This window comes from Cucurbita moschata, unplaced genomic scaffold (genome assembly GCF_002738365.1).
Source record: "Cucurbita moschata cultivar Rifu unplaced genomic scaffold, Cmos_1.0 Cmo_Scf00020, whole genome shotgun sequence".
Taxonomy (NCBI): Eukaryota; Viridiplantae; Streptophyta; class Magnoliopsida; order Cucurbitales; family Cucurbitaceae; genus Cucurbita; species Cucurbita moschata.
In genome coordinates, this window is record NW_019268536.1 from 2,778,787 (window position 1) to 2,802,538 (window position 23,752).

The 23,752-nt window shown below is 32.7% G+C and overlaps 5 protein-coding genes across 11 annotated transcripts in view; 2 read left to right on the forward strand and 3 right to left on the reverse strand.

The window, feature by feature from the left end:
• LOC111457665 overlaps positions 1 to 1,028 on the forward strand; it is a 3,120-nt gene extending 2,092 nt beyond the window's left edge. The window contains exon 3 of one of the 2 annotated variants that reach the window (XM_023100007.1): positions 676 to 1,028. In XM_023100007.1, coding sequence (XP_022955775.1) covers positions 676 to 843 — 168 coding nt within the window. In that variant the 3' untranslated portion in view covers positions 844 to 1,028. Of the gene's footprint in view, positions 1 to 670 lie in introns of both variants that reach the window. The other variant, XM_023100008.1, reaches the window with a different exon arrangement.
• Positions 1,029 to 1,201: 173 nt separating this feature from the next.
• On the reverse strand, positions 1,202 to 4,065 carry LOC111457663 (probable LRR receptor-like serine/threonine-protein kinase At1g51880). The gene is made up of 4 exons (XM_023100004.1): positions 3,686 to 4,065; positions 2,500 to 2,626; positions 2,151 to 2,409; positions 1,202 to 2,059 (listed from the first exon to the last, which is right to left on the reverse strand). The coding sequence occupies exons 1-4, from the start codon at positions 3,992 to 3,994 to the stop codon at positions 1,699 to 1,701; spliced, it is 1,056 nt and encodes a 351-aa protein (XP_022955772.1). The 5' UTR covers positions 3,995 to 4,065; the 3' UTR covers positions 1,202 to 1,698.
• A 2,067-nt stretch (positions 4,066 to 6,132) lies between these two features.
• Positions 6,133 to 11,670, forward strand: LOC111457647 (putative leucine-rich repeat receptor-like protein kinase At2g19210). Its single transcript, XM_023099971.1, has 13 exons — positions 6,133 to 6,237; positions 6,313 to 6,853; positions 7,743 to 8,224; positions 8,298 to 8,436; positions 9,346 to 9,417; positions 9,493 to 9,564; positions 9,648 to 9,728; positions 9,804 to 9,967; positions 10,041 to 10,249; positions 10,362 to 10,488; positions 10,568 to 10,630; positions 10,705 to 10,900; positions 11,034 to 11,670. Exons 1-13 carry the CDS (start codon positions 6,156 to 6,158, stop codon positions 11,431 to 11,433), a joined length of 2,628 nt encoding a protein of 875 aa, XP_022955739.1. The 5' UTR covers positions 6,133 to 6,155; the 3' UTR covers positions 11,434 to 11,670.
• Positions 11,671 to 11,733: 63 nt separating this feature from the next.
• On the reverse strand, positions 11,734 to 15,549 carry LOC111457648. Of its 6 annotated transcripts, XM_023099974.1 has the most exons (4): positions 15,406 to 15,549; positions 14,990 to 15,061; positions 12,237 to 14,416; positions 11,734 to 12,017 (listed from the first exon to the last, which is right to left on the reverse strand). In XM_023099974.1, the coding sequence occupies exon 3, from the start codon at positions 14,083 to 14,085 to the stop codon at positions 12,247 to 12,249; it is 1,839 nt and encodes a 612-aa protein (XP_022955742.1). In that variant the 5' UTR covers positions 14,086 to 14,416; positions 14,990 to 15,061; positions 15,406 to 15,549; the 3' UTR covers positions 11,734 to 12,017; positions 12,237 to 12,246. The 6 variants fall into 6 exon arrangements, with proteins under 6 accessions (XP_022955742.1, XP_022955740.1, XP_022955741.1 ...); XM_023099972.1 differs by having other exon boundaries at positions 11,793 to 14,416; XM_023099973.1 differs by having other exon boundaries at positions 11,793 to 14,430.
• Positions 15,550 to 16,622: 1,073 nt separating this feature from the next.
• LOC111457836 (transcription factor bHLH87-like) lies at positions 16,623 to 17,484 on the reverse strand. Its single transcript, XM_023100246.1, has 2 exons — positions 17,228 to 17,484; positions 16,623 to 17,158 (listed from the first exon to the last, which is right to left on the reverse strand). Exons 1-2 carry the CDS (start codon positions 17,415 to 17,417, stop codon positions 16,671 to 16,673), a joined length of 678 nt encoding a protein of 225 aa, XP_022956014.1. The 5' UTR covers positions 17,418 to 17,484; the 3' UTR covers positions 16,623 to 16,670.
• Between the last annotated feature and the right edge of the window lie 6,268 nt (positions 17,485 to 23,752).

Genomic DNA, 23,752 nt, shown 5'->3' on the forward strand with positions numbered 1-23,752 from the left:
CGCAAATGACTCGGCATGGGCACGGGAGGGCCTATGCCTCGATAGAACCCGGATGGATGGATGTTCGGGAAGTCCCGATGAGATGAACGACACGTGGGCCCATTCTCGATGGCATGACCGAACGAGTTATGATGAGCGACGACATCCCGAGACTCGGGATGGCGTCAAGACATATGAACCCTGTCGATGGGGATCGAGGTGGCAAGATGAGATGCGACGTTGTATTGAGAGACCTTGACCCGAGCAGAGGCAAGGTCGAGCCGAATGGGTTGGCCTAGCGTAGAGGCAAGTCGGATGTGTCGCAGATGATTGAACATACACGCACAGGCGGCGTGTGTGGTTGAACAAGCTTGGATTCCGCACAAGCGATGTTCGATTGGCGAAGGCAAACCTCGCCTAAGGTCCGACGAAGCCACAAAGCCGGGGCGAAAAATATAATGGGGCTTAATTCCCCTTAAGGCTGGTCGTGAGCATGTATAGATCACGACGCCGCACAGTCAAGAATGTAGGACCGTGACAGTTGGCCGGATGGGCGTCTCTTGAGGGACGCCCCTTTGCTTGTCATGGCGTGAGGGTCACAACCTACTCTCTTCATAGTAAGGTTGTGACATTACTATACTAACAACTATACTAACAACTTCCAGATTTAGGAGTCGTGTTCCTCTAACAGATACCAGTGCTTTGGATCTCACGATTTTGGTTGACGACAATCATGATCTTGACGACCGCGACTCTCAAGCTTCCATTGATATTGGAAGGGCTTTGGCTATCAATCATCCACCCAAAACCGATCATGTTTCTATTCATATTAGCGATGATGCTTTGGCTGGCGACGACTCTTAAGTCTTCACTGAAATTGTAAGCACTTTAGAATAAATCGGTTCAAAGTAATTAGAAAACCCAACAAAATTATGCATATTTGTTGGGGAATTATAAAACTTTCTTATTGAAGTAGTTATACAGAATTGGTACAAATTTTATGTAAAAATTTTAGGTAAGAACACACTAAAGAATTGATGCTTTATCTAGCTAAAGTCTACGATGGCTATCAGTTTGATTTGTAAGCATTTTTGGACTTTTGGATTGTAATTTATGGTTATAAAGTATAGACGATTTCAATGTAGGGTGGCGAAAAATATACTAATTTAGCATTGATCTTTTAGATATTGTGCAAAAGTCGAGTAAGAATGAAGATGGATTATGACATGAATGGGCTTAAGGTTGTTCCAATCACGAATCACACGAAAACCAATGTTCCAAAGAAGTGAGGATGAATCATACGGGCTTTTAATTCATAGGGTTTGCTCCATTTTTGCTTCTCGAGAAGTTGGAAATATTGTTGTATTAGAACAGAATCAAGAAAAGATTACAAGACACTCTTTAGGACACTGTGGACCGTATGTTTGTCTATGATATTCCTAAAATATCTAGATTTCTAAAACTTTGGAACCAACCATTTAGATAATGAGCTCACACAATTACTGAGTCTGACTACATTAGACTAGTGATGATCTTTTGCTAGCTAATCTTTTCCAAAAACAACTGTTCTTATTTTATTTGTGTCCTCTAGTGGAGCACATCCAATATTTATATCTAATAAAACTCTAAATTTTCAAGCTATATATCGAGCAACCGATAACATTTTTAAATTTACGAAGAGTCTAATCATTAACACATAAAACAAACAAGAGGTATGAATTATGTGTAGCCGCCAGAAATGGTTTGGTTGGATCGAGCTGTCTCCAATTGCAAGCAATGTTTGAGTTTGATTACCACCTCACCCATGGTCGGTCGATCATGGGTGTTCTCGGACGAACAAGCCATTGCAATCTTGAGTGCTTCCTCCACCGAGCACACATCATAATTTCCTTCTAACCTTGGATCAACCACGCTTCCAACTTGGGCTTTACCAAACATGGAGCTAACCCATTGAGTCAAGCCCACATATTCTCCATCAACACCAATTGGGCCTGCTTGTTTTCCAGTAACTATTTCCATCAAAACAACTCCAAACCCATACACATCGCTCCCTTTTGTTAACTTACCCGATACACAATACCTATCAAATGGAAAGCCCAGCAAAGGTTAAAGCATTAAAGCATAGTGTTTGAGTGAAAATGGAGTCTTAATCATGGTTGGGGTTCTCTTACTGTGGGTCGATGTATCGGGAAGTGCCTACAACATCAATGGAAACATGAGATTGACCGTGGTGGGATGGAGTTAGGGTGACGGCCAAATCAAACCCACAAAGCTTCACTTCAAAATTGTCGCACAACAAGATGTGTGCGCTCTTAATGTCCCTGTGAATGAGCGGCGGCTGGCAACCGTCGTGCAGGTAATCCAAAGCTTGGGCCAAACCAATGGCTATCCCAAGTCTGCGTTCCCATGACAATTTGGTTGAAGCACTTCCTGTAATAACAACAACAACAGTTTTAAAATCTCCTATAACAACACAGTTTGAAGCTTAGATATATATATATATATATATATATATAGAACCTGTAAGATTGTTCTTCAAGTCTCCATTGGCTATGAACTCATAAACCACTGCCCGTGTTGTGGAATCTTCGTAATACCCAATCAGATTTATCAAATTTTTGTGATGAACTTTGCTGAGATAAATCACCTGCACCCAATAAAATTTAAACATGAATCTAAATTACAAATGGTTGGCGGTAGTTCACGTTGGGTTGGGATGGGATGATAGATTTTTTTTTTTTTTGGTATCCTGGTAGATTAATAACCTAATTCAACTCGAAAATTTTCACAATCCAACTTTGTTTTTGGGTCACGGGTTGATTCAATAATTTAAATTTCGAAATCAACCCAGATCGAATTTCAAAAAACAAACACTATCCAAACTCAAAATTCTTTTAAACCCAACCCAACATTTATCATTTAGGTTGAGTTGGGTTAGGTTGTCGATTTAGCGAGTTGGATGTACACCTCTCTCCATGGGGACCGAGACTGTTTTCTAATAATTTTTACTTTTAAATATTTTTTTTTTATTAAAACGATGTAAGACATGATGTATACTAACACAATTTAGTAGAACTTATCGCTAGTTTGAGTTAGTCAACATATTCGTAATCAGTTAATATTCAGATAATCTGATTAGTAGTATATTTTATTTTATTCTCAAGATTTAGTTAGTTTATATTTTATTTATGTATTAGTGGTAGCTTATATCCTATTTAAACATGGTCAATATTTTCCTCATTCTTAACTCCGTATTGTTTACTTAAGTAATAATATTTTCATATCTATTCACACTTCTAAGTGGTAGATATTATGTCAGTATACTTCAATAATATCTCATAAACTTATCTATAATATAAATTAAAAAGTAAGCAAGGTCAGGTAGAAATTTGGGTGGGTCGAGGGGGGACGGTAAATATAATCCTTTAATTAATGGGTCGTACACTTTATAGCCCTTCTTTTGCTAGAGAGGATTTTATTGTTGACTCGTTAGAAACAACCAACTTTATGATATTGTTTAATTTGAAAATAAATTTTGATACTCACGGTTTTTGGTTTTCTCATTAGACCTACTTACAAACTAATAATTTTTTAGTTAGCTAATACGAGACTATTCTTCCAAACAATTCTGAGCAATATTAAAAAAAAAATATATATATATATATATATATATATATATATATATATTATAGTTAGGTGGGTGGACCTCGTTTTGAGATTGAGTGAGACGAGCTCCTCTATGCACCTTCACGGCAACCGGAACGCCGTTGATTTGGCCTTGGTAAACGCTTCCAAATCCTCCTCTGCCAATGACTCGGTGGAAGTTATGGGTCATCTTCACCACCTCCTCATATGAAAAACGCCGGGGTTTCATCTCCACCGGAACCGACTCATATTTCTGGGCAATTAGTTTCCGGCAGGCTTTGATAACCCAGAAAAGAGCCAGTGCAATTAAAAGAGCCCCCAACAACCCAACCGCCGATGCTAAAACTGGTACTACCACGTCGTCTTTCATCTTTTTCCGGCGAGTAATGCTGATTTGGATATCAAAATGGAAGCAATTTGAAGGCTTTTTTCCCCGTAATTTGGTCGCGACGACCTGGTCACGACCCACTTTGTAGACTTGAAAGTCTTGGCAGAGCACCAATTAATGTCGCTCACTATTTATTTTTCCTATTTAATATCTCATTAATTGATCCTCACTCCACGCTCATAGACTTCCCCGTCCCTAACTCCACTCCCTATTTCATTTTTATCTCCATCAAATTCTTTATTTATTTTTACTCGGATTCGTGCTTTAAGATTCTCTAAAAAAATTTCTATTTTTCGTATGAGACGAGGAGGGGAATATAATCTTGTCGACTTCATGTTCCACACTCTATCTCAGGACGGAGCCCTACAAATAAAATGAACATCTTTCGATAAAGATTCTATATCTATACTAGATTCAACATTTTCTATATCTATATTATCATATCATTAAAAATAGAAGAAATATTACAAAAACTTTGTCTAAAAATTTAAATTCATAAAGTTCATATTAAATTTTGAAATTTATATTTATTAATGTCTAATAAAAATTTAAAATATTTTAAAATTATTTACTTCATTAGATGTGAATTTAGGAATAATAAATTATTGAGAATTAAAAAGGAAATTTGAAACTGAATTTTTAAAGATATTACGTAAGATTTCAAAGTCCTTAGAGTAACCTCCAAACGACTTAAGATTTGAAGTAAGGCCTATCTATAAGGATATTTATGTTTTAGACTGCGGATCGCTTCAAGTGTGAGAAGCCTTGGGTCCAAATTTTAGAGTACACTGCTTGGAACATATGAAACCTTGAACGTAAGTATTCAGACAATGTCACTTGGTACATATGAAACTTTGAGCATAAGTTTTCTGACAACGTCTCTTGGAACATAAGAAGTCTTGGACACAAGTTTTGGACCACACCATTTAGAACAGAAGAAGTTTTGGGTGTAGGTTTTAAATTGTATGGTAGGAAACACAAGAAAACCTCCAAACGACTGTGTTGCTTGGAACGCATGAATCCTTGGACATAGTTTGTCAAGTTCATGTCTTGTACCCTAAATCTTAGGGAGTATTTTCGGAAACAAAAAAACAAGAACCAAAAACCAATAATCAGAACCAGGAACAAGAACTAAGGTCTCCAAGACTATAGTAGACCTTTTATAGCGTTTTTGATATGTCCTAACAGCCAACCTTATTAAAAATAAAAACAAATCAAATCAACTAAAGACAAAAAAAACCATGATTCATAATATTTAAAATCAGATTTTTGGTGTCTCAAAAAACTAAAGGATAAAGGGTTTATAATCCCTAAAATTACAAACACAAATCTTATTATTTGGTCTCTAAATTTAAACCATATATAATTTTATAAGTTGCGTGTCGTGTCGTTCTAACCTAAGGCGGAGGAATTATTAGATTCCTAATGTGACAAATTATTGGATTCAAAATCAAAGAATGCACATAGTTCTAAATTCTAATTGGAGAGAGTTGACTTTGACTTTGGATTTTGTATGTTCTATAAATGAAAAACTTATTATGGCATTGGTGGCCAATGTCATACATTGCGGCTCTCCTACTTGCCCACTTGCCTCTTTCTTTCTTTCATTTTTTTTTCACCTACACTCAAAATCTTATATTTTTTATTTTAAAAAATATACTTTATTGACGAAAATAATAATATTTTATTGAGTTCGAATTTTAAATTTGATTAAGTAGTGAAATTAATAATTTTTTTCTTTATTTTTCTTAAAATTTAATTGTTGAAATTAATATTATTAGGTTTTGTAACATTATTTTTAATTCTTATGGACTTTTTCAAAGCTAAAAAAACTATATATAATTAAATATTCTGACAAACGTTGACTCCAGTATTTATTTATTTTTTAATAAAAAAGTAAATTAAATTAAATTCTAGAAATAATTCTGGGCGACGACCCCGACATCGACAAGCAAAGTGAACGTAGAAAATCGCCGATTTTTTGCGTGTTGGATCCACATTTGGACTATGAGGCGCATTCACCGTACGGATTATTTATTTATTTTTTTAATCCGTTAATATTTAATTTTCATTATTTATTAACAATCACATAATTTTAAATCCCAAATAAACATTCGGTGGCTTTGCATTGTTAAAGCAAACCATGCCCGCCGCCGCTAAGTTCCTCTTAGCTCTTCTCTCCGCGTCAGTGTTCTTGCCTTTGATTTCCGGCCAGAGTCCGTCAGGTAAGTAATATTGTCCACTTCGAACATAAACAACAGTTTTGTAAATGTATTTTTTACTTATAAATTTATGATTAGGTTTTATAAGCTTAGACTGTGGAACTTCGCCGAACACTCGATACATAGAGCCGATTAGTAGCATAAACTACGAGTCGGACGCGGCATTCATAAGCACCGGAACAATCCACAACGTATCGTCGGTGTACGTAGGCAGCACGCGGTATGAACAGCTAAGGAGTTTAAGAAGCTTTCCGGAGGGGGCGAGGAATTGCTACAGAGTGAGAGTGAAATCGGGGACGAAGTATTTGATTCGGGCAAGCTTTCTGTACGGGGACTACGACGGGCAGGGAAAGGTTCCTGAGTTCGATCTCTACTTTGGACCAAACTTTTGGAGTTCTGTGAAATTAGAGGGCATGAACACGTCGGCGCATCATGAGATTATACACGTGGTATCGGGGGATTGGGTGGAGGTTTGTTTGGTTGATACGGGGACTGGAACGCCGTTCATCTCGGCGTTGGAGTTGAGGCCTTTGGTAAACTCCATTTATGAAACGAGATCGGAATCGCTGGCCACTTTTCTCCGCCTTGATGCCGGCTCTGCCGCAAACCTTTCTTACAGGTCCGCCGCATTACAATTTCTTCTTCTAATCTTGCAATTATTTATTTATTTATTATTATTATTAATTTTTTTTTGCCGGATGTGTTCATATGCCTCGTATTAGATCAATTTGCACTACTCACCCCAAACTATAAAAATCGAGTTTGATTAGGTTTACTCGGGATTTTGGTTGAATTAAAATTTTGAAAAAAAAAATTGTATTGATTTGATGGTTGACATTTAATCTGAGCAATTTTGACATTCTAAAAAAATTCAGAGTAAAGTTATATTATTACTATGGTCTATAAAAGGAAAAAATTCTTTCTTTTCAGTTTTATTCATCTGACTACGAATTGAGAAAGTATTGAACTTCATTTTTTTTTTTTTTAACTTCAATTGGTACCCGAGAAATAGGCCAATTCTGCAGCCTTTTGCTCAATTTCTAGTGGTCAGATTCTAATCGATACAATTACAATCCAACCTTTAATTACTATGAAAGTTATAAATATTGGACATTTGTAACCAAATATTAGTAATGTTGATGACTTATGAAGGGTTAATATTTAAAATTTACCAAATTTTAGTCATCAAGTTAAATGTATAAGATTTTTTCAAATAATTAAAAAATAGATAGTTGGATTTTTAACCCTAAAAATAGATAGTTTGGTTAGTTTGAGTAGTAGAATTTATTTAAGTTGCTCGGTTTACTAACTCAACCAAATCTAAAATTTAAGGTTTGTACATAAAAGAAAAAATTCCCCACCCAACCTAGCTCGACCCTATTCGTTTCTCGACATTTTTCAATCATATATAAATAAAATTAAATCATTAAGTGAATAGATGGAAATTTTGATGAAGAATTAGACTAATAAATAAAATTAAATCGATTGAAAATGTTTAATTTGTGAAGGTACAAAGACGATGTTTATGATCGAATATGGTACGCCATGGTTCCACTCGCAGCATGGACTAAGCTAACCACAACCGAGACCATAGACACCAACGACCCCGCCTCCTTCTTACCTCCTCAGCCGGTGATGACCTCCGCCGCGACGCCCAAAAACGCCACCGCTCCGATGGAATTCAACTGGATTCCGCCGGATGATACCACCAGGTTTTACGTCTACATGTATTTCACAGAGATCCAGAAGCTTCAACCCAACGAGTCCAGAGTGTTCAACATATTGCTGAATGGGAACCCCTGGACCGATGGGCAACTTTCCTTACCTTACTTACAAGGACTCGTCTCCTACAGTACCAAACCCATCACAGGCGGAATTTACGATTTCGCCCTCGTTAGAACCCCTAATTCCACTCATCCCCCTCTCCTCAACGCCATTGAGATTTACAGGGTCATCGATTTCCCTCAATCTCCCACCGAACAGCAAGATGGTGAGCCGCCCCCCAACCTTGTTGTTTTTCATGTTGATTTGGTTGTATAAACATGGGTTTTGAAATGTTTCAGTTGAGGGCATTTTGGATATCAAGGCGTTTTATGGTATTGGAAGAAACTGGCAAGGGGATCCTTGTGCCCCAAGAGAGCTTATTTGGCGAGGTCTGAATTGTAGCTTTGTGGATTCCCAGCCTCCCAGAATCACATCCTTGTAAGTTTCTCAACTTCTTCCTGCTCTGTTTACCACTACTAAACTAGCTACATTTGTTTGTAAGAACCTCACGATTATAGAGTCATGTAACGGTCCAAACCTACCGCTAGGGATATTGTCCTCGTTAGACATTCCTTTTCAAGCTTCTCCTAAATGTTTTTAAAATACGGCTAGGGAAAGACATATTTCCACATCCTTATAAAGAATGTTTCGCTCTCTTCCCCAACTGATGAAAGATCTCACAATCCATCCTCCTTCAGGGCCCAGCGTCCTTACTAGCACTTGTTCCCTTTTCCAATCAATTTGAGAACCCTCACCTAATCCACCCCTTCGAGACCCAGCGTCCTTGCTAGCGCACCGTCTCGTGTCCACCCCCCTTCAGAGCTCAGCTTCCTCGCAGGCACTCATTCACTTCTTCAATCAATGTGGGATCCCCCACCCAATCTACCCACTTTGGGACCTGGCGCCCTTGCTAGCACACGCCTCGTGTCTACCCCCTTCGGGACTCGGCCTCCTCGCTAGCCCACGCCCAGTGTCTGACTGTTATACCGTTTGTAACGGCCCAAGCCCACCGCTCGCAGATATTCTCCTTTTGGACTTTCCCTCGACTTTTAAAACACGTTCGCTAGGGAGAGGTTTCAACACTCTTATAAAAAATGTTTCGTTCTCCTTCCCAACCGATGTGGGATCTCACAAAGTAGGTGGCCAGTCACCATAGTCTCATAAACCCATAAAACAACCACTCGGTGGGACTCTAAATCATAGATAGGCAGGTCATAAGACAACGACTGAATTAAGATTAAGATTATGAATCCTAAGTAGATGGTCGGTCAGTCACGATGGCCGACATGGTTGTTTCTTATCATTTGTATAGTTTTCTCACCGAAAATGACTGAACCTGCAAATCAGGGACTTATCCTCCAGTGGACTCACAGGGGAAATATCAGAAATTATAGCAAGTCTTAAAACGCTGGAGACTTTGTAAGTATGTTGGTATATAATTTATTAGCAATTGACCAAAACAGATGATCATATGTTTTCATTGTTTGGTTTTAGGGATCTATCAAATAATAGCTTGAATGGAAGCGTGCCTGATTTTCTCACTCAATTGCCATCATTGAGGGTCCTGTAAGTGACTTTTGTGCAATAAGAAGTCATTTCTCTAAGATCCTTTTGATAATTGTTCTCTCAGTTTGGATCTCTATTTGCAGAAATTTAGAAAGAAACAACCTTTCTGGAGTTATTCCTTCCCAACTCATTCAAAGCTCCAATGATGGTTCTTTATCCTTTAGGTACCCAAATCATTCATCAAACTAACACTTTAGTCTCTAAGATTTAGTATTTCAACTTGGTTTTTCTTTTGATAGCTATGGCGAAAATCCAAACCTGTTCATCAGTACATCTCCAAGTGAAAAGAAGGGAAAAAGCAACCCAGTTGTAGCTGTAGTAGCATCAGTTGGTGGGTTTGTTCTTCTTTTGTTCTTAATTTCAGGTGCCATTTTCTGGATCAAGACTAAACAGAGAAAGCAAGGTAAGATTAAACTTAAAATGCATGATTTTACAATCGAAAATCTGTGTTCTTTATATTGAAATCATTCCCTCAGGTGCTGTGTTGGGAGAAGCAAAACAATGGGGCACAACAAAAAGATCATATTCTTATGAGGATATCTTGAGAATTACAAACAATTTTGAACGAACGCTTGGAGTAGGTGGCTTTGGAAAAGTCTACTATGGTAAAATCGATGCCACTGAAGTAGCTGTTAAGATGCTTTCGCCTCAATCAGTTCAAGGGTATGATCAGTTTGAAGCAGAGGTATGCACATTTTTAGATCACGTTCGAAAGCGTTTATGTTTCGGGTTTCTTGTTCGAAATACAAAAAGTTAGAAATAAAAAACATGAAATGAAAACGGGTCAAATGCTGCAGGTTGACCTTCTCCTGAGAGTCCATCACAGAAACTTGACTGGACTTGTTGGATATTGTGATGAATCAACCAAGAAAGGACTCATCTATGAATACATGGGAAAAGGGAACTTGGGATCTCTTATTTCAAGTATGGCATCTATCAATGATTTGATAACATTTTTGTTCTTTCTAGTTCTTAAGAAAATGCTTCTATTATGCATATCTAGGTGGGAAATCAATGGTTTTGAAGTGGGAAGATAGACTTCGTATAGCGCTGGATTCAGCACAAGGTTTGTAATATCAAATGGTTTTGAATTTCCCCATTTCGTATGGATTCAAGTTTTGACATTTATAAACCTTGTAGGATTGGAGTACCTTCACTATGGTATCAAACCAGCAATGATTCATCGAGATGTAAAATCTTCAAACATATTATTGGACAACGATTTTCGGGCAAAAGTGTCGGATTTTGGGCTGACAAGAGCTTTCGTAACAAAAAATGGTGCCTCTCATGTCACAGCCACAAATGTGGTCGGAACTTTTGGATACATTGATCCAGAGTAAGTCATTTACTGTCACATCATTTCTTCTCATCGTTATACGTATTCCATGTCATGATTTCCATGAGAAAGGCTTCTTAAATGAGAAGGATAAAGCTTCTTATATTTGTGTTTTATTTATTCTTGGTTGTAGATACTACACTACGTCCCAATTAAACGAGAAAAGTGACGTTTTTGGATTTGGAGTGGTTATTCTAGAGATCATTACGGGAAAACCAGCTTTGATAAGAGGTGAAGGAGAAGGCAATGTAATTCATATCTATAGTTGGGTCAATATGCTGCTTTCTCAAGGGGACATTCGATCCATTATCGACCCAAAAATGAAAGATTTCAACATAAACTCTGCTTGGAAAGCTGTAGATGTGGCAATGTCTTGTGTATCTACCAAATCTAAAGACAGGCCAAGTATGAGCCAAGTTGTGGTCGATTTGAAGGAATGTTTGGCCATGGAATCAGCTCGCAATAAGCCCCCTCGTCAAGCTGAGACAGGTGTTGCAGAAACAAGTACTCTGTTTGGTCCCTCAGCTAGGTAGATGTCATTTTTAGTTCCAAGTGGAGTGGTAAAATTCAACCTTTTAATCGAGAACATATGCATTAATGGGTAGCAACGTAAATGATGTGTTAGCTTGGAGATTTTCTCACACATCATCTATTAGACTATTTTGTTTTAATCTCTATGGTAAATATTTGTCAAGAAAAATTGCAGGATGAGCCAATGTAATTGTTTGTTTGTCATTCATATTCTAATGCATACGTAATAGTTGTTAAAATTCATATCTTAAATTTATGATTTATGTTGCAACGTGATTGGATATGAAACAACAGGCGTTTTCTTTTAAAGTATATATTAAAACAAAAGAGTTTTGGAGCCACCAACAATCTATGCTGTCTCTTTTACCCTTTTGTTTATAATTGTGTAAAGAATAAAGCTATAGGAGGGGTCGCTTGAGTGGCTTGCCTTGAAGCAAGCCACCATAACTCAAGAACAGTGACTATACAATTCATTTCAGGCGAGATTCGAGAACAAAACTCATAAATCTTACCTCCATAGCGTGCAGACCATCGGTTGCTTTGTTCAAAGCCAAATCAGCCTCCAAGCTATCGTTTGAGCAGAAATCTGTGTATCAAAACAAAAAAGTGACATCTAAATATCCAAAGGACCGGACCATGAGGGCATAACTTCTCTCCAATATGCCCATCGACAGAAAATAGCATGTACAAACTTATTTATAACATGCCTATTAAATAAGTATCAGCCATTTCATACTTATTTACAAGTTAAACTATCAACGTGAAGTGAAAACAGACGTCACTTAAAGCAAAAGTAGTATAATACCAGTAGCAGTTCACGTTGATAGCAGTTCATTCTTTAGATTCGCCTCTTTTCTGGGTCTCCCTCTCCGACGCAAAGAAACTTTGGCTGGAGGCAAGAACTTTAGGCGGTAACCTATAAGTGCAGTTCCAAAAATGCTATATTTCCCAGTACTGCTGAAAGCTGTTTCAGCATCAGCAGTTCGCTTGAAAACTACTTTGGCTCGTCTACTTTTTTTCATTACTTCAGTCTTCGACTCGTACAGAGGGCCATATTTTCTAAAGATATCATTCAAGTTTGGTTCTGAAGGAATGGAATCGAAATCTGTAAAGGTTAAAATCAGAGCTGTGGGATAGGGATCCTCCACACTATTCTCCGAGTCTGGTTCCATATGTTCGTGAGGCTTATCTTGATTGGTTGAATTCACACCGGTATGGATGACCCTTTCACTTGGAGTCTGAACGTGGGACTCCATATTTTCATTTTGATTTTCAAAATATACTCGATCTTCAGCTATTCCCTGGATTAATCTATCAGTCCAATAAGTGTCCTTAATAAATTCAGACTCAGATGTTTTTACTGAGGCTGAAATGTTTATTCTTTTCTTTGTCTTAGTCAACTTATTACCAGTGTTCCCACCAGAAACTAGTTCTGAAGTCTCCTGTATGCGCTTTCTGCCTCGTCTCGTCTTGGAAACAACTTTTAGAGATATTCCATCCTCGTGCTTCAATATTGGATTCGACTCATTCAATTCAGCAACCTTTTGAATGGAATCTCCAACTTTACACGTTTGGCCAGTCTTCCTAAAATCAACAAGAGCTATTGGAATGTTGATACCAGTACATACCTCATCTTTTGTACTTGAAGCATGCAAGTTCAATTCATAGCCATCATTCTGTTCAGATCTATGTTTTTTCTTCCAGCTGCGACCAGGCTCCTTGGCCATTGAATTCAGAAAAAAAGTTCCCTTTGTACTAGAGTCTTTTAAATGCTCAGAATTATCTATGCACTTGCCAACGGAGTTGTCTTGAGTTTTCAATTCCCCACTTAAGGCCGCTTCATCATGTTTGATGTCTATACCTATATCCTCCATTGATTCACTTTGATAATCGTTTTTCACATCTAAAATGTGATCAATATCGTTGAACACTACATTGTGTTTATCAAACTTGGGCAGTTCACCATAGCCCTTCCACCGATTGAACGCCAACAACTGAGCACGTGCACGAACTAGTTCTAACTTATCAGCTTCACCAAAAGGTGACATGGCTAATTCCTTAACAATGTAAATAAGCTTCATTGGATCAAAAGATACTGCAGTAAGAAAGCTGTCCCCGCCCACTCTTTTACTCAACATCTTGGGGGTTCCTGCATTAGTAAGTGTTTGAGTTTGGAGCTTGGAATACACTTCTTCTGATAAACAAGAGCAGGCAAGGCTAAACTCAACTCGCCTGGAGAACTCTTCCAAAGCACAATCAATTGCCTGATGAAAACTTTCCAATTTGTTCTGATTCTGCAACTCCAAAAAATATTCCTGAAATGGTTTTATCATCGCTGCTTCTTTCCATGCAAATGTATGATCCCCAAAAAATGCTATCAGATATTTGCCTGTTCTAAAATATTTCATGGCTTTTATTGATGAAGCTGCTGGATCACATATCTGCCCAGGCCACCAGGGATAGCTCGGTATCTTGCTCCATACTAGATCAAAGACATCGAACTCCATAACCGAATCAGCTGAATCAGCACTGACATCATCAGAAATTTCTTCTTCGTCCATGATAACATGTGGGCCCACTTCAACAGCAACATCAAACAAATTTGCCTCATCCAGATCTGTTAAGACCCCCATCTTCATAATATGACTGTCCATGGCTAGATTTTCAATTGTTTATCCACCATCAATTTTACCACTCTTTTAACAGCAATTTTATCCTCTCCCTTTAATATTGTAGCTTCTTGACTTGGCTAAATGCTTCAAGATTCCAATGGTTCTCAATATCATTTGGGTTACATTGACCAACAGAAATCATTTTTACCATAAGCAACCTTCCCGAGTGGGCTGTGAATTATACTGAGTGTGGCTAGATCAAGTTTCAAGCTTCAACTTTTAAAAGTCCTCAAAGAATTATCTTAGGTGAATACCTCCAGCATAGGGTTTCTTTAAAATCAATGTTGATCCTGCCCCTGCCTTCAGTGGAAATCTACAAAATGCAGCCTTTGATACAGTCATTAGGGAAAACAATTGCAATTATGACTCAATTTGCACATGATGTTTTAAATGTGCAAATGGCTAAAGCAATCGCTATAGGGGGTTGGTTTAGTTATGGCTACGTAGTATTCACCCAATTTGACCCTGAACATAATTCACTAAGTGTTGTGAATAGTTTGATTATTGATAAATTTGAAATTTACCTAACTGTTCAAGATATTTAAGCTTTGGGAGCATCTGAATGGCTAAAGCAGTCGCTGTTAAGGGTTGATCAAGCTATGGTGTATTCATCCAATCCCACTCTAAACCTGATTCACTAGATGTTGTGAATGGTCTGATTGTTCATAAAACAGAATTTGATTATACTTCTCAAGAAATTTAAGCTTCAGGAGCATCTGAATGATTTGGTCGTTGACAATGATAATTTGTCCTTCCATCGTTGAAATTAAAAGTTTGACTTAAAGCTTTTGTCGCTCGGTCAAAGAGTACTCTTATAGCAATGTGTTGAACAGAGACTATATCGTATATGTCAGGCGAGGCCCATAAAGAAACTCATAAAGCTTACCTCATAGCATAGACTGGTCGGTTGTCCAGTTCAAATCAAAATCAACCTCCGAAATCTTGCTTTAGCAGAATCCTGACGATTAATGGAAATAGAAAAGTAAGAAGCAAATGATTGAATGCAAACCTTTGACAAACGCCACATAGAAACAGAGGATCATCAGTCGGTGAACCAACAAAACCAAAAACGAGGAAAAGATAAAAAAGAAGTTAATCCTGCATACATAAAGCTTAGACAGAGAAAAGGAGAAGCGATTAATGAAGATGAAACTCACTCTAGAGCTACGTACATATATCAATCATTAAGACACCAAAATCGACCTCCGTAATCGTGTTTCAGCAGAAATCTACGGATCGTTGTGCGTTAAACCAAAAAACAAGAACCAAAACCAAAGAGAAGATGATGAAGAAGAAGCTCACCATGCTTTAAGCCTATCTGAATCACTGATGCAGATAAACACCGAGAGAGGAGAGATTAAAGAAGATGAAATCCACCCTAGGGTTCGTGAAATTCTAGAAACAGTTTAACTTTCGAGATAATCTTTTGCTCCGATTTTTATTAAATATATTTTTATATTCATTCTTAGAGATCGAATTAGGGTAATCTAAGACTATTTAGATCTTTGTCTTTCCTTATTGGGTCGATGGTGAGTTGCTCCGTATCAATCAATTCCGTTATAAACTTAACCTATTTTAAAAAAGGCAGAATCAAATTTTCATAAATTTCAATATTTCTTACGATATTTGAATTTAATCGATTAATAATTTAATGATGGAATAAAGCAAATTATTGAGCCTCTCCTATGGCTAAATTAAGGGTATGATTATGATACCATGTTAGGAATTACCGACTTTTATTATGATATTATATTGTCACTTTGCATAAGCTTTCATAAATTTTCTTTTTATTATTAAAAAATTTCTCAAATCAATAGAGACGGTGTTCCTTGCTTATAAACTCATCTTTCTCTTAATTAGCCAATATAAGACTATTCTTTCAATAATATTTAACATGTTGGATCATAATAAAACAATTTTAGACATCTAGATCCTAACCCTTTGCGTGGTTAGTATCGGGCATTTTTGTCTGGAAATGACCTATCAAACAACTCATCTATACTTTTCCTAGGGTTGGCTCAACAAGCCCATTTCGGTGATCTTTTTTTCTCTCCTGAATTTCAATTTTAGTCTCTAATCCCGAGAACCAACATCCCCCTTCGTACCTTTTTAAGATATTATTGGCTATGATTCGAACATAGGACCAAGGCTGATAGGAGCCTTTTGAAAAAAAAAAATTTAAGGGATAATTCTAAAGAATTCTAAATTCCTTAAAGAGTAGGGAGAAGGTGTGAGATGATTTTTAGATACCTTACAAAAGTAAAATTTATACGGATTTTGGAAAAATATTTTTCGAATAGGGAATATTATATTTTATTTAAATCTTATTAAATACAGTAAGATATTCCAATTTATATAATTTCAAATACTCTTTAATGCGATGTATATTTTGCGGTCATGCGCTCAAGTTATCCTAAGAAGATCGTGCTTGATCAATTCAACCTTTCGTCATGTACGTGAGTTATACTCGTTGGAGTTGAAGCACAACCCGTAAAGAAAATTCTCTAAATGGTACTTGCGAAGATCGTAGATTAATATTTTATTGATAAAGAGGATAGATTATGATATTAGAGGGGAAAATAAGCATTAATTGTGGGAAAAGGAGGGTTGAAAGAGGTGGAAGTTGAGAGACAATCAATGGATCCAAGTTTGTAGCTGAACCCTTCTAGTGCTTTGATTTGTGCCCTAAGGAACTTCAGATAGCTTGCTGCCTCATCAAGCATGGAGGCAGTGTCCATTTTGCTCCCACCAGGAACTAACCTCTGCAAAGCCCTAATTTTTTCGCTTATCTTCTCTCTTCGTTTCCTCGCTGCCACAGTCTGTGGCTCCTTCGACGTCTTGACGTTCCTCCTCCTCTTCTTCTCCACCGTCTCCGATCCCGAGCTCACTGGCCGAAACACCGCTGCATAGTATACCAATTCTTTCATTTGTGACATGGCTCGATCTCGATTAAAAGGCTTGACTTGGTCGTTGTTCGAAGATGAAGTTGTCGAGTTTTGTTGTTTTGGCTTTTGGTTCTCAAAAATGTCCAAAACTCCACCCTTTGGTGCAATTCCTACATAACAAAATCTCGTGGGTTATTGCATGGAAATCTAAAGCTAATTTATAACGTTAAATATTAAACCTTTGTCATCTTCCATCGAAGCTCCCTCATCCTTTGCCATCTCTGGTAATCTCGACATTTTTGAAACTATCTGAAGCTCTTGTAATGGAAGATTCGAACAACGACTCGGGTCATCGAGGACGAATAAGCTTTCGTTACAACGGTTGCCTTCTTCGTTGCTCCACGAGCCATTCCAAAGCAAATCATCCATGATTAAAGGGTTTTGGAGTTTGAGGAGAAGACACAAGGGAGAAGGGTTCTTCGTTTTTGGGCCTTGCCGATTTGGTGCAATGAGATGTCCTCATAAAGTATGTTGAATTGTCTCTATTTGCTTTTTTTCCAACCAAAGTATTCAATGTATAATAATAATATACTTTCTTATTATACATTCGCCTCGTTTCTCACGATTACATTTAAATGAAATAACGATGAAGATAAATACGACAACAATTTTTTTAGTTTAAATGATTCGAATTTCTAATTTTTTTGATAGAGAAGATAATGTGTTATATCGTTTGAGCTATACTCATGTTTAGAGTCGTCTACAAGACGAGGCGGGAATGAGGAAGCCTTGTCAGTCCTTATAACTGCTCCCTATTTCAACCTTCATTCTTGTTAAATTTTCTATTTATTTTAGTGGTATTTCATTGAATTGGGCTCACCGTGGATAATTTTTTCCAATCATTAGAAAACAACTATAATAGACTAAGACATCACATAAATTGACTGAGTCGGTGGTGCGTCATATCTATTTTTTCAAAATAATAATTAAAATAAAATTTATACCCTCAAATTTAATAATTATATCAAAATAATTGTATAAATACAAAAATTAATATATTATTAAAGATATATATTTCTAATTTTTTTCTTCTTATTTAACAATAATGTAAATATTTTGTTGCTATTTTAGTGTGCTTTGAAGTAATAATAACTTAATTTAAGTAAATTTTAATTTATTTGATATTTAAAAAAAAGCAGGTAAAAAATCCTAGGAAACCCTCCATTTGAAGGGAGGCCCATTAGGAGACAAAAGGGGACCACTATAAGACAAAAGGAGGCCCATTTGAGTGTATTCTAAGACGTTGAGGATGAGGTAGTAGGGCAAATACAATGAATCTATTCTATTCAAACAAACAAAACCTAAACAATTCAACATTGCTCTTTCGATTGCCCTTTTCTTTTCCAAAGGGTTTTTTTTCTTTTTTTTTTAATCTATTTTTGGATATTCTAGAGAATTGTTTTAGATAATCTGATCAGACTGTCGATCTTATCGCATTGATTTACACATTGTAAATAACCGTTAAAAAAATATATATTTATTTAATTTTATAATTCTATAATTTAAAAGATATATTTTATTAACTAAACTCGGTAAATCTTATCAAATAACAGTCCATCTGTTAAAAAAATATATATTTATTTAATTTTTTAATTCTATAATTTAAAAGATATATTTTACTAACTAAATTCTATATATTTATCACATTGTAAATAACAGTCAGTCTGTTAAAAAATATATATTTATTTAATTTTCTAATTCTATAATTTAAAAGATTTATTTTCTAATTCTATAATTTAAAAGATATATTTTACTAACTAAACTCTGTAAATTTTATCTCATTGTAAATTATTAAAAAAAATATATATTTATTTGATTTTCTAATTCTATAATTTAAAAGATATATTTAACTAAACTCTCTAAATCTTATCGCATTGTAAATTGTTAAAAAAAATATATATTTATTTAATTTTCTAATTCTATAATTTAAAAGATATATTTTACTAACTAAACTCTGTAAATCTTATCACATTGTAAATTGTTAAAAAATATATATATTTATTTGATTTTCTAATTCTATAATTTAAAAGATATATTTTACTAACTCTGTAAATCTTATCACATTATAAATTGTTAAAAAAAATATATATTTATTTGATTTTCTAATTCTATAATTTAAAAGATATATTTTACTAACTAAACTCTGTAAATCTTATCACCTTGTAAATAAGAAAAATATATTTATTTGATTTTCTAATTCTATAATTTAAAAATTGTTAAAAGAAAAATATATTTATTTGATTTTCTAATTCTATAATTTAAAAGATATATTTTACTAACTAAATTATGTAAATCTTATCACATTGTAAATTGTTAAAAAAAATATATATTTATTTGATTTTCTAATTCTATAATTTAAAAGATATATTTTACTAACTAAACTCGGTAAATCTTATCACCTTGTAAATTGTTAAAAGAAAAATATATTTATTTGATTTTCTAATTTTATAATTTAAAAGATATATTTTACTAACTAAACTCTATAAATCTTATCACATTGTAAATTGTTAAAAAAAAATATATATTTATTTGATTTTCTAATTCTATAATTTAAAAGATATATTTTACTAACTAAATTATGTAAATCTTATCACATTGTAAATTGTTAAAAAAAATATATATTTATTTGATTTTCTAATTCTATAATTTAAAAGATATATTTTACTAACTAAATTATGTAAATCTTATCACATTGTAAATTGTTAAAAAAAATATATATTTATTTGATTTTCTAATTCTATAATTTAAAAGATATATTTTACTAACTAAACTCGGTAAATCTTATCACCTTGTAAATTGTTAAAAGAAAAATATATTTATTTGATTTTCTAATTTTATAATTTAAAAGATATATTTTACTAACTAAACTCTATAAATCTTATCACATTGTAAATTGTTAAAAAAAAATATATATTTATTTGATTTTCTAATTCTATAAATTAAAAGATATATTTTACTAACCGGTAAATTGTTAAAAGAAAAATTATTTATTTGATTTTCTAATTCTATAATTTAAAAGATATATTTTACTAACTAAACTCTGTAAATCTTATCACATTATAAATTGTTAAAAAAAATATATATTTATTTGATTTTCTAATTCTATAATTTAAAAGATATATTTTACTAACTAAACTTTGTAAATCTTATCCCATTGTAAATTGTTAAAAAAAATATATATTTATTTGATTTTCTAATTCTATAATTTAAAAGATATATTTTACTAACTAAACTCGGTAAATCTTATCACCTTGTAAATTGTTAAAAAAAATATATATTTATTTGATTTTCTAATTCTATAATTTAAAAGATATATTTTACTAACTAAACTTTGTAAATCTTATCCCATTGTAAATTGTTAAAAAAAATATATATTTATTTGATTTTCTAATTCTATAATTTAAAAGATATATTTTACTAACTAAACTCGGTAAATCTTATCACCTTGTAAATTGTTAAAAAAAATATATATTTATTTGATTTTCTAATTCTATAATTTAAAAGATATATTTTACTAACTCTGTAAATCTTATCACATTGTAAATGGTTAAAAAAATATATATATTTACTTGATTTTCTAATTCTATAATTTAAAAGATATATTTTACTAACTCTTGTAAATCTTATCACATTGTAAATTGTTAAAAGAAAAATAAATTTATTTGATTTTCTAATTCTATAATTTAAAAGATATATTTTACTAACTAAACTCTGTAAATCTTATCACATTGTAAATGGTTAAAAAAAATATATATTTATTTGATTTTCTAATTCTATAATTTAAAAGATATATTTTATTAACTAAACTCTGTAAATCTTATTACATTGTAAATGGTTAAAAAAAATATATATTTATTTGATTTTCTAATTCTATAATTTAAAAGATATATTTTACTAACTAAACTCTGTAATTGTAAATTGTTAAAAAAATATATATATTTATTTGATTTTCTAATTCTATAATTTAAAAGATATATTTTACTAACTAAACTTTGTAAATCTACATTGTAAATTGTTAAAAGAAAAATATATATTTATTTGATTTTCTAATTCTATAATTTAAAAGATATATTTTACTAACTAAACTCGGTAAATCTTATCTAAATTGTTAAAAAAAATATATATTTATTTGATTTTCTAATTCTATAATTTAAAAGATATATTTTACTAACTAAACTCTGTAAATCTTATCACATTGTAAATTGTTAAAAGAAAAATATATATTTATTTGATTTTCTAATTCTATAATTTAAAAGATATATTTTACTAACTAAACTCAGTAAATCTTATCTAAATTGTTAAAAAAATATATATATTTATTTAATTTTCTAATTCTATAATTTAAAAGATATATTTTACTAACTAAACTCTGTAAATCTTATCACATTGTAAATTGTTAAAAGAAAAATATATTTATTTGATTTTTTAATTCTATAATTTAAAAGATATATTTTACTAACTAAACTCTGTAAATCTTATCACATTGTAAATTGTTAAAAAAAATATATATTTATTTGATTTTCTAATTCTATAATTTAAAAGATATATTTTACTAACTAAACTCTGTAAATCTTATTATAGTGTAAATTGTTAAAAGAAAAATATATTTATTTGATTTTTTAATTCTATAATTTAAAAGATATATTTTACTAACTAAACTCTGTAAATCTTATCCCATTGTAAATTGTTAAAAAAAATATATATTTATTTGATTTTCTAATTCTATAATTTAAAAAATATATTTTACCAACTAAACTCGGTAATTCTTATCACCTTGTAAATTGTTAAAAGAAAAATATATTTATTTGATTTTCTAATTCTATAATTTAAAAGATATATTTTACTAACTAATTTCTGTAAATCTTATCACAGTGTAAATGGTTAAAAGAAAAATATATATTTATTTAATTTTCTAATTCTATAATTTAAAAGATATATTTCCTTGTAAATTGTTAAAAGAAAAATATATTTATTTGATTTTCTAATTCTATAATTTAAAAGATATATTTTACTAACTAAACTCGGTAAATCTTATCACAGTGTAAATTGTTAAAAGAAAAATATATATTTATTTGATTTTCTAATTCTATAATTTAAAAGATATATTTTACTGACTAAACTCTGTAAATCTTATCTAAATTGTTAAAAAAAATATATATTTATTTGATTTTCTAATTCTATAATTTAAAAGATATATTTTACTAACTAAACTCTGTAAATCTTATCACCTTGTAAATTGTTAAAAAAAAAAAATATTTATTTGATTTTTTAATTCTATAATTTAAAAGATATATTTTACTAACTAAACTCTGTAAATCTTATCACATTGTAAATTGTTAAAACAAATATATATTTATTTGATTTTCTAATTCTATAATTTAAAAGATATATTTTACTAACTAAACTCTGTAAATCTTATCACATTGTAAATTGTTAAAAAAATATATATATTTATTTGATTTTCTAATTCTATAATTTAAAAGATATATTTTACTAACTAAACTTTGTAAATCTTATCCCATTGTAAATTGTTAAAAGAAAAATATGTTTATTTGATTTTCTAATTCTATAATTTAAAAGATATATTTTACTAACTAAATTCTGTAAATCTTATCACAGTGTAAATGGTTAAAAAAATATATTTATTTGATTTTCTAATTCTATAATTTAAAAGATATATTTTACCGATTAAACTGGCTATTATTTATTTATATAAAAGAATAGATTAAAAACATGCATTTAGAAAGATTTTTATGAATCTTAGAATTGACGAGTTTAATTTCTTTATTTTCTAAAACTAAGTATGAATACTAACATAGTTTTCTTCGTTTATTACTTGCCTTAAAAAATGTTTTAAACAATAAAACTAAATTAAAAAAAATTAAAAAAATACATTTTGTTTTTTTTGTCAAATTTATCTCATGATTCCATTGTATTTTGTTAAAAAAAATGAAAATATTTAACAATAATAATAATAATAATAACGAGGTACCAAAACAAAATACCAAACATACCCTTGAAAGATGAGTTCGATATCATTGGGAAAATTATATATTTTCAGATTATTTATTTAATTTAATTAAAAATAGTATTTTTGTAGAAGGAAATCGTCCAACCTAATCCTTGTGCTGCCATGCACGTGAATACCACGTTTGTAGCATTGGTAATCCATCGTGGCATCCTATGGCTGGTTGGAACTTTGATGGAATGACATTTAGCCACGTGGGATCCATGCTGGAAAATGGGATTCTTTATTTATTTATTTTATTACGAGTATTTTAGTTAGCCATTTGATCCAAGAATTTATATTTTGACTGAGAATATATAATAGGTCAAAGACAACATTCAAATTCGTATGCGACGAAAAAAAAACATTTATTAAATATTTTAGGTCAAAGACAACATTCGTCACATCAGGAATTAAATAAAACAGGCCCAATTCACCGAGTCAATAACTTTATTGGGCCGGAGTGGCCCACGTAGGTTAAAGTCTGACTTTCGACGGTCGGATTGAACGTTCCCACTACACGACAAACAAAAATTTGCCCCTCTTTAAGATCATACATTGAATCATCTACAACTCGGGTCGTATTCTGGGCCCAAGGCCCAACTCCACCCAATACACCCGAAATGAGTCCCACGGCTTTACTTCATCGTAATAATAATAATAATTCCTTTTTTATATTCTTTATTAATATTATACT

Bases quoted from the DNA above. Each gene is read 5' to 3' on its own strand.
- LOC111457663 (XM_023100004.1), bottom strand. From the start codon at position 3,994: ATGAAAGACGACGTGGTAGTACCAGTTTTAGCATCGGCGGTTGGGTTG. The intron at 2,410-2,499 runs GTTCTATATATA...TTGTTATTACAG, and splicing joins CTTGAAGAACAATCTTACAG to GAAGTGCTTCAACCAAATTG. The intron at 2,060-2,150 runs GTAAGAGAACCC...TCCATTTGATAG, and splicing joins TCCCGATACATCGACCCACA to GTATTGTGTATCGGGTAAGT.
- LOC111457648 (XM_023099974.1), bottom strand. From the start codon at position 14,085: ATGGACAGTCATATTATGAAGATGGGGGTCTTAACAGATCTGGATGAG.
- LOC111457647 (XM_023099971.1), top strand. From the start codon at position 6,156: ATGCCCGCCGCCGCTAAGTTCCTCTTAGCTCTTCTCTCCGCGTCAGTG. The intron at 10,250-10,361 runs GTATGCACATTT...CAAATGCTGCAG, and splicing joins ATGATCAGTTTGAAGCAGAG to GTTGACCTTCTCCTGAGAGT. The intron at 10,901-11,033 runs GTAAGTCATTTA...TCTTGGTTGTAG, and splicing joins TTTGGATACATTGATCCAGA to ATACTACACTACGTCCCAAT.
- LOC111457836 (XM_023100246.1), bottom strand. From the start codon at position 17,417: ATGGATGATTTGCTTTGGAATGGCTCGTGGAGCAACGAAGAAGGCAAC. The intron at 17,159-17,227 runs GTTTAATATTTA...TTTGTTATGTAG, and splicing joins TTCGATGGAAGATGACAAAG to GAATTGCACCAAAGGGTGGA.